We start from the raw sequence: 10,430 nt of genomic DNA on the forward strand, positions 1-10,430 counted from the left end.
TCGCTGAAGTGTGCAAATTATCGCTGGGTTCTGGAGACTGTGGTTGATCTGAGGGTCCCTGTGTTGGTCATGCTCGGGGAGCTGATATTTTCAGCTGACCAGTTGAAGGCGATGCTTTTTAGATGGTGGATTTTCTGCCTGAGTAACTCATGAATTCCATTCAGGCCACTTTTAATTGTGTCCCTTTGAAACTACTTACAAGCAGAAGACAATCTCTATTGTATTTTTATTGAAAACGAATCAAATGATGAGACATAAATCAGGACAAAGTAACAAATATGAGTTTTACCGGGGTGAATGGCATTTATGATTTCTCTCCACACCATGAACTGTAGAGGACGGTCAAATTTTTCAACCGACAGGGCGTCATCTGCTAACGTCACTTCAATGCCGTCATCACTGATCCTGCAAATATAAAACAGTTAGTTATATAAATTGAACATAAACATGTTTCAGAGTTATTCTACCAAATTGTGCATTAAAGAGCATGTCCTACCTCCTCTTCTGACGAGTTTCCTCCTGAAATAAATAAAACACAAATGTGAGTTGACTGAGACTGACTGTCTAAATCGGCACAGCAAAAATGACACCCAGATTGTTACAAGCTGCTGATAATTCCAAATTCAATGCTGCGGGCACACAGATAGGAAGAGGATATTACAGAAATTATATAGAAGCACAAGAGAAAGTATTAAAAAGATTGACAAGAGTCATACCAGAACTGCGAGGGAACAACCAACAGGTAAATCTGAACCGTCTTTATACTCCTTGAAACACATTAGATTCTGAGGGAGATTGACAGGATAGATGCTGAGAGATTGTTTTGCCTGGCTGGAGAGTCTACAAGTAGGGGGTCATAGAATCAGGATAACAGGTCGGTCTGTTAAGTCTGAGATAAGGAGGAATTCCTTCACTCAGAGGGTTGTGAACCTTTGGAATTCTACCCCAAAGGGCTGTGGATGTTGAGTCATTGAGTATATTCAAGGCTGAGATAGATAACATTTTTGGACTGCAAAGGAATCAAGGGATGTTTGGATCAGGCAGGAAAGTGAAGTTGAGTTTGAAGATCAGCCATGATCTTATTGAATGGCGGAGCAGGCTCGAGGGGCCAATAGCCTGCTCCCACTTAGAATTCTTATGTTCCTATGTTTTTAACAGGCTGGAACACTTTTCTCTAGAAAAGGAGAAGCCTGAGAGCTGACCTGATAGAAGACTTAAAAATAATGATAGGATTCGATAGAGTAGATGTAGTGAAGATGTTTCCACTTGTGTTGTGGGGAAGTCTAAAACTAGGGGCCATAAATATAAACTCGTCACTAATATATCCAATAGCGAATTCAGGTGAAATCTCTTTAGTTAAGAGACTAGTAAAAATTTGGAACTTAGCACCACATGGAGGTGAATAGTATAGATGCATTTAATGGGGAGCTAGATAAGCACATGTGTGAGAAAGGGACAGAAGGATATATTGATAGAGTGAGATGGAGTAAGGTGGGAGGAGGATCGTGTGGACATAGACCTGTTGGGCTAAATGGCCTGTCTCTGTGATCTAAAACTTTATGTAATTCTATGTAGAATATATTTGAAAAACAGGCAGGAGAAATTACAGCAAAAGTATTAAAAGCAGCTAATAGGAACAGGATATAGTTGATAAATCTAATTGAAGGCCGATAAATCCCCGGAGCCTGATAGTCTACATCCCAGAGTACTTAAGGAAGTGCCCCTAGAAATAGTGGATCATTTTCCAACAGTCTATTGACTCTGGATCAGTTCCTATGGACTGGAGGGTAGCTAATGTAACACCACTTTTTAAAAAAGGAGGGAGAGAGAAAACGGGAAATTATGGACCGGTTAGCCTGACATCAGTAGTGGGGAAAATGTTGGAATCAATCATTAAGGATGAAATAGCAGCGCATTTGGAAAGCAGTGACAGGATTGGTCCAAGTCAGCATGGATTTATGAAAGGGAAATCATGCTTAACAAATCTTCTGGAATTTTTTGAGGATGTAACTAGTAGAGTGGACAATGGCGAACCAGTGGATGTGGTGTATTTGGACTTTCAAAAGGCTTTTGACAAGGTCCCACACAAGAGATTGGTGTGGAAAATCAAAGCACATGGTATTGGGGGTAATGTACTGATGTAGATAGAGAATTGGTTGGCAGACAGGAAGCAGAGAGTCGGGATAAACGGGTCATTTTCAGAACGGCAGGCAGTAACTAGTGGAGTGCCGCAGGGCTCAGTGCTGGGACCCCAGCTCTTTACAATATATATTAATGATTTAGATGATGGAATTGAGTGTAATATCTCAAGTTTGCAGATGACACTAAACTGGGTGGCGGTGTGAGCGGTGAGGAGGATGCTAAGAGGCTGCAGGGTGACTTGGACAGGTTAGGTGAGTGGGTAAATACATGGCAGATGCAGTATAATGTGGATAAATGTGAGGTTATCCACTTTGGAGGCAAAAACACAAAGGCAGAATATTATCTGAATGGCAGCAGATTAGGAAAAGGAGAGGTGCAGCGAGACCTGGGTGTCATGGTTCATCAGTCATTGAAAGTTGGCATGCAGGTACAGCAGACGGTGAAGAAGGCAAATGGTATGTTGGCCTTCATAGCTAGGGGATTTGAGTATAGGAGCAGGGAGGTCTTACTGCAGTTGTACAGGGCCTTGGTGAGAGGCCTCACCTGGAATATTGTGTTCAGTTTTGGTCTCCTAATCTGAGGAAGGACGTTCTTGCTATTGAGGGAGTGCAGCGAAGGTTCACCAGACTGATTCCAGGGATGGCTGGACTGACATATGAGGAGAGACTGAATCAACTGGGCCTTTATACACTGGGGTTTAGAAGGATGAGAGGGGATCTCATAGAAACATATAAGATTCTGATGGGACTGGACAGGTTAGATGCGGGAAGAATGTTCCCGCTGTTGGGGAATTCCAGAACCAAGGGACATAGTCTTAGGGTAAGGGGCAGGCCATTTAGGACTGAGATGAGGAGAAACTTCTTCACTCAGAGAGTTGTTAACCTGTGGAATTCCCTGCCGCAGAGAATTGTTCATTGGATATATTCAAGAGGGAGTTAGATATGGCCCTTACGGCTAAAGGGATCAAGGGGTATGGAGAGAAAGCAGGAAAGAGGTACTGAAGAAATGATCAGCCATGATTTCATTGAATGATGGTGCAGGCTCGAAGGGCCGGATGGCCTATTCCTGCACCTATTTTCTATGTTTCTATGAGCCCCACTCACAGACACAGTGCCTCTCACACCCACCGTGCCACACACAGCCACACACTCACAACATGGAACTGGAACTGGATTGCAATGGGACTTTCAGGAGAATATTAAAGTTGGGCCCCACAGAAATAATTACAAGCTGAGTGAAGATCAGGGCAACTCATTCCCAGGATTCTGCAGATATTGTGGGAGGCCGATTAGTTCAGTGACAATCGCAGAGCCGTCCCGGAATAGACAAAACAATCTATATGACCTACTCCCACTTCTAATTCTTCTGTTCTGAACAGGCTGCGGCACTTTTCTCTCGAAAAAGAGAAGCCTGAGAGGTGAACTGATAGAGGAGTTTAAAATTATGAAAGGATTTGATAGAGTAGATGTAGTGAAGATGTTTCCACTTGTGTTGTGGGGAAGTCCAAAACTAAGGGCCACAAATATAAACTCGTCACTAATATATCCAATCGGGAATTCAGGAGAAATCTCTTTAGTTAAGAGATTGGTTAGAATGTGGAACTCGCTACCACATGGGGTAGTTGAGGGGAATAGTATAAATGCACTTAAGGGGAGCTAGATAAGCACATGAAGGAGAAAGGGACAGAAGGATATATTGATAGGTGGGAGGAGGCTCGTGTGGAGCATAAACTCCGATATAGACCTGTTGGGCCGAATGGCCTGTCTCTGTGCTGTAAAACGATGGCATTCTATGTAGAATATATTTGAAAAACAGGCAGCAGAAATTACACCAAAATTATTAAAAGCAGGTTAGAGAAACAGGATATAGCTGATTAATCTAATTTGTGTCAGATACTGGAAAGCACCATCAGCCCCACTGACAGACACAGTGCCTCTCACACCCACCGTGCCACACACACCCACACACTCACAACATGGAACTGGAACTGGATTGCAATGGGACTTTCAGGGAATATTAAAGTTGGGCCCCACAGAAATAATTACAAACTAAATGTCAAGATAACAGCAACTCATTCCCTTGCAGATCTGCCCCGGAATAGAAAAAAACAATCAATCGGCTTAAATCAGTTCCCAATTATTGGAAAATGCTGCATTTATACGCATCATTTCTAAAATCGCCTATGTCCATCTCTGTAACATTGGCCGTCACCACCGCTGCCTCAGCTCATCCGCTGCTGAAACCCACATCCACGCCTTTGTTACCTCTAGACTTAACTACTCCAATGCACTCCTGGCCGTCCTCCCACATTCTTGAGGTTATCCAAAATTTAGCAGCCTATGTCCTAATTCGCAACAAGTCCCGCTCACCCATCACCCCTGTGCTCGCCGACCTACATTAAACAACGCCTCGATTTCAAAATTCTCATCCTGGTTTAAAATCCCTCCATGGCCTTGCCCCTCTCTATCTCTGTAATCTCCTACAGCCTCACAACCCCCCGCAAGATGCCTGCGCTCCTCAAATTTTGCCTTCCTGAGCATCCCTGAGTATAACTGCTCAACCATTGGTGGTCATGCCTTCAACTGCCTAGGCCCCAAGCTCTGGAACTCCCTCCCTAAACCTCTCCGCCTCTCTACCTCTTTTTTCTCCTTTAAGACGCACCTTAAAACCTATCTCTTTGACCAAGCTTTTGGTCATCTGCCGTAATTTCTTCTAATGTAGCTTTATGTCAAATTTATTTGTTTTGTCTTAAAACACACCTGTAACGCGCCTAGGGATATTTTACTACGTTAAAGATGCTATATAAATACAAGTTGTTTTTATTATTTCAAAATGATTAACCGCCATTTTGTAACTGCGAACCTTCACTGAACTAAACTGGAATTTAATCCTCACCTTCAGAAATATCAACCCGTCTTTTTGCTCCATCTGTTTTTGCAGCTTTGAGAGTATCTCCTGAATAGAATTTAAATTCTCTTGAATCTGTCGAAGGTTTTCCTCCACTGGTTCTCGAACCCTCTCCTCTTGTTCCCTGAGATCTCGGATTAAACGCTGCTCTCTCTCAGTGAGAATCTGGTGCATTTTAGCGAACTCGGATGTGATATGGGTCTGCAGACTGCTTGACTGTTCCTACCAAATGAAATGTGAGAAATAATTAATGCACCGCCATAAAGGGAACAAAAAGAATCAAATTTGCACTGGGAGATTTACCCTAATTTCGGAAATCTGTTTCTGTTCCATTTCTAGAACCACGGGTTTCTTCTCTGTGAGAGAATATAAGTAAGATTTCATCTGATCCTGGGATTGGGAGAGACAATCACAGAAACAACGAAACATCGAAAATAGGAGCAGTAGTAGGCCATTCAGCCCTTCGAGCCTGCACCGCAATTCAATATGATCATGGCTGATCATCTATCTCAACACCATATTCCAGCTTTTTCCCCATACCGCTTGATGGCTTTTGTTTCTAGAAATCTATCTCCCTCTTAAATATATTCAGTGACTTGGCCTCCACAGCTTTCTGTGGTAGAGAATTCCACAGGTTTACTACCCGCTGAGTGAAAAAATTTCTTCTCATCTCGGTCCTAAATTTCCTACCCCGTATCCTGAGACTGTGACCCCTTGTTCTAGACTTCCCAGGCAGGGGAACCATCCTCCCCGCATCCAGTCTATCCAACCCAGTCAGACATTTATCCACGTTATGTTGCATCTGCCATGTGTTTGCCCACTCACTCAACCTATCTAAATCGCCTTGCAGCGTCTTTACATCCTCCTCACAACTCACAATCCCACTTAGTTTTGTGTCGTCAGCAAACTTGGAAATATTACATTTGGTAAAAGTGTTAGACCATGAAAATGTGATAAAATAATCAGGTAATCAAATGTTTCCTTTTTACTTGTAGATTCCCACAGCTTCTTTAATGGGCATGAAGCAGTGCTCTCTGTGTTCCTGCACATCTCTACAAGTGTAACAGATCTGTTTCTTGTCAGTTTCACAAAACAGTTTCAGTTGTTCCTGATGTTCCTTTCCTTTTCTTTCAGATTCAGGTTTAATTTTCGAGCTTTCTCAGCCAGACTCGTTAAGGCCCAACTGGTTCTGAGGTTGATTTCCAGAAACTCTTCTCTACATTCCGGGCAGGAGTTTGTCTCCTTCTTTTCCCAACACTGTGTGATACAGGAGCGGCAGAAGTTGTGTCCACACTCCAATGAAACCAGAACATCAGTGAAGAAATCCAGACAAATGGGACAAACTGCCTCCTCGCACTTCTCTCGACCTGCTCACTGGAAGCCATGTTCACACTCAGCACTTCCGGATACAAACCGCTCTCAGTTTCTATGTTTACTGAGCTACCAAACACCCTCAGTTCAGCGATTTCCCGACTAAATTCACTGCAATTCTCAGGGAATTATAACGATGCACGAATCTATGTCCCGTCAACTTTCCACGGGGAGACAAAACCTAGAACAGTATAAAGGACAAACAGGATTAGAGGGCGGAGGGGAATAAATGATCCCAGGCGGGGAGGGTGAGGGTCCGTGGGGTGGGAGTGGTTTGAGAGAAGGAGGGAGGGAGGAGGCGGAGATGAGCGGGGCTCGAGATTCCCGTGCACGTTGCTCCAGACTGAACTCACTGCCGATTACACACCCTCTGGTGAAACTCGGTGTGAGATAAACAAACTGAATCTTGTTAATTGTCGCAGCCGCTCACCCTAAAACACAAAGTGCCAGAAATGTCAGTGAGCTGTGTGGAAGCCATGCTCAGTGTCAGTACTTCCTGATTGAAACTGCTTTTGTCCTGTTTTTGTGGTTGGATCCAGACCCGGTTCCCAGTCACAGATCACTCTTTGAGTCCCTGCAAGTGCTGCTCACATCCGGATGAAATAGAATCGCATTCACACAGAGAAACAAGTCTGTGATGTTTCGGGATGAGCCCACCGTCATACTGGGAGTCAAACGGGCATTTTACTGAGGCTGGGAAGCGGGAGAGGGGAAAATGAGGTGGGCAGGGGAGAGATGAATGCTGATTTGGAAGACATTGTATTGATTTTTAGATTTTATATGCAATGCTGTGATGCAAAATCTTCCATCGCTGTCGTCATATCCAACATTGGGGGGATTTTAGTCTTTACCATCCGGCATTGGGCATCACATGGGTGGAGGGTAGAGATGAAAATCTGGTCGGCGGATCTCACTCTGGTGGCAGAACCTACAATATATTTCTACTGAAATCAATGGAGCGAAATATCAGCACCCCATGTTCTTTCCTGTGCTGTGTCTGTTATGTCTTGAATAAAGAATCTGACCAGATACTGTAAGCTCAAAGTAATGTGTGACCGCAGTCCTTTATTACAGATCTCAGAGTGCCTCCCCAGCCTGTGAGGCCTCCTTATGTACAGATGCTCCGAAGGGATTGTGGGATCCTTTGGGACTCCAGTGGACGAGCCCTCTGGTGGTTAAACAAGGTATTTACAAGTTTACATATATAACAATACTCCCACCACTCCCCCCCCCCCTCCCCGCAAATCAATAGTGTAACTATTTACAATGTGAGTCAATCTGGGGCCTTCCTTTCCCTGGTTGATCGTCTCGGCGCAAATGCTGGTTTTGGTGAGTCGTTTGTTGGGCCCTCGCTGGGCTGCTGCGTAGCTGGCCTTGCAGGGCTGCTGGGTGTGGTGAGTCCTGCTGGGCTGCTGCAGGTGATGGTTTGCTTCGTGGTCAACCGCTGGGTCGGTTGCCATTTGTGTGTGTGTTGGGGGGTCGAGAAAGGTAGAGTCTATTGTGGGTTGTTCTGGATCGTCTGTGAATCTGAGTTTGGTTTGGTCCAAGTATTTTTTGCAGGTGAGTCCATTTGAAAGTTTGATCAGAAACACCCTTCTCGCCTCTTTGACCATGACAGTGCCGGAAAGCTACTTGGGACCTTGTCCATAATTCAACACAAATACAGGATCATTAATCTCGATTTCGCATTTGGCTTCAACAGAATACATATCGTAATACATTTGCGTGATCATGATATGTATTCTGTTGAAGCTGCCTGCTCGCTACCTGTTCATGTAGATCAGGGTGGACTAATGAGAGCCTTGTCTTAAGTGTCCTTTTCATGAGCAGTTCAGTGGGGGGAACCCCAGTGAGCGAGTGGGGTCTTGTGTGGTAACTAAGCAGGACTCGGGATAGGCGAGTCTGCAGTGAGCCTTCGGTTACCCTCTTCAAGCCCTGCTTGATTGTTTGCACTGCTCGCTCTGCCTGACCATTGGACACTGGTTTAAACGGGGCAGATGTGATATTTTTGATCCCATTGCGGGTCATGAACTCTTTGAACTCGGCACTGGTGAAGCACGACCCATTATCACTTACAAGGACATCAGGCAGGCCGTGCGCAGCAAACATGGCCCGCAGGCTTTCGATGGTGGCAGCGGACGTGCTTGCCGACATTATCTCACATTCAATCCATTTGGAGTACGCATCTACAACCACTAAGAACATTTTACCCAAGAATGGGCCTGCACAGTCGACATTGACCATGGATCACGGTTTGGAGGGCCAGGACCATAAACTGCGTGGCGCCTCCCTGGGTGCATTGCTTAACTGTAAAAATATGTTACATTTGTGCATGCAGGACTCTAATCTGCATCGATACTGCGGTGGCCACCACACATGGGATCTGGCTATTGCTTTCATCATTACAATGCCTGGGTGGGTACTGTGGAGTTCACTAATGAAAGTGTCCCTGCCATTTTTTTGGCATCACTACCCAATTACCCCATAGGAGGCAGTCTGCCTGTCTGGACATTTCATCTTTGCACCGCTGGTACGGCTTTATTTTTTCCTGCATCTCTAATGGGACACTAGACCAACTCCTGTGGAGCACATAGTTTTTTCACGAAGGACAGTAAGGGGTCCTGGCTCGTGCAGGTTCTAATCTGTCGGGCGGTAACAGGTGATTGCTCACTCTCGAACGCTTCCATTACTATGACTAAATCTGCGGGCTGTGCCATCTCCCCTGTGGTGGGCAATGGCAGCCTACTGAGAGCATCAGCACAGTTTTCTGTGCCTGGCCTGTGGTGGATGGCGTACTTGTATGCGGACCACGTGAGCGCCCATCTCTGGATGCAGGCCGATGCATTCGTATTATCCCCTTACTTTCAGAAAAGAGGGAAATAAGTGGTTTATGGTCGGTTTCCAATTCAAATTTGAGCCCAAACAAATATTGATGCATTTTCTTTACTCCATAAACGCACACTAACACTTCTTTTTCAATCATGCTGTAGGCCCTCTCAGCCTTAGACAGACTTCTGGATGCATAAGCAACCGGTTGTAATTTCCCAGATTCATTAGCTTGTTGCAATATACCCCCATCATCATAGGCAGTCCCTTGGAATTGAGGAGGACTTGCTTCCACTCCCAAAGTGAGTTCTTTGATGGCTGAACAGTCCGATACGAGAGCCACAGACCCTGTTACAGGTGGGACAGACATTTGTCGGGGGAAGGGGTCGGTTGGGCTGGTTTGCCGCGCGCTCCTTCCGCTGCCTGCGCCTGGCCTCTTCATGTTCCTTGCGTCGAGACTCAAAGAGCTCAACGCCCTCCCGGATGGATTTTCTCTACCTCGGGCGGTCTGCGGCCAGGGTCTCCCAGGTGTCAGTGGTGATGTCGCACTTTGCCAGAGAGGCTTTGAGGGTGTCCTTATAATGTTTTTGCTGTCCTCCTTTGGCTTGATTACCATGAAGGAGCTCCGCATAAAGCATTTGCTTCGGGAGTCTTATATCTGGCATGCGTACTATGTGGCCTGCCCAGCGAAGCTGATCGAGTGTGGTCAGTGCTTCAATACTGGGGATGTTAGCCTGGTCGAGGTCACTGATGTTGGTGCGCCTGTCCTCCCAGGAGATTTGCAGGATCTTGCGGAGACATCGTTGGTAATAAATCTCCAGGTGCCTTCTCTACATCGTCCATGCCTTAGACCCATACAGGAGGGCGGGTATTACTACAGTCCTGTAGACCATGTGTTTGGTGGTAGATTTGAGGGCCTGGTCTTCAAACACTTTTCCGCAGGTGGCCGAAGGCTGCGCTGGCGCACTGGAGGCAATGCTGAATCTCCGCACCAATGTCTGCCTTTGTTGATAAGAGGCTCCCGAGATATGGGAAATGGTCCACGTTGTCCAGGGCTGCGCCATGGATTTTGATGATTGGAGGGCAGTGCTGTGCGGCGATGACAGGCTGGGGAAGGACCTTTGTCTTACGGATGTTAAGCGTAAGGCCCATGCTTTCATATGCCTCAGTGAATACATTGACTA

The 10,430-nt window shown here is 45.6% G+C and overlaps 1 protein-coding gene across 1 annotated transcript; it reads right to left on the reverse strand.

Moving 5' to 3' along the window:
* Window positions 1-215: 215 nt before the first annotated feature.
* Window positions 216-6,442, reverse strand: LOC139230654 (E3 ubiquitin-protein ligase TRIM69-like). Its single transcript, XM_070862462.1, has 4 exons — window positions 6,039-6,442; window positions 5,038-5,271; window positions 497-519; window positions 216-405 (listed from the first exon to the last, which is right to left on the reverse strand). Exons 2-4 carry the CDS (start codon window positions 5,221-5,223, stop codon window positions 216-218), a joined length of 399 nt encoding a protein of 132 aa, XP_070718563.1. The 5' UTR covers window positions 5,224-5,271; window positions 6,039-6,442.
* Between the last annotated feature and the right edge of the window lie 3,988 nt (window positions 6,443-10,430).

Source organism: Pristiophorus japonicus, chromosome 19 (assembly GCF_044704955.1).
Source record: "Pristiophorus japonicus isolate sPriJap1 chromosome 19, sPriJap1.hap1, whole genome shotgun sequence".
Taxonomy (NCBI): domain Eukaryota; kingdom Metazoa; phylum Chordata; class Chondrichthyes; family Pristiophoridae; genus Pristiophorus; species Pristiophorus japonicus.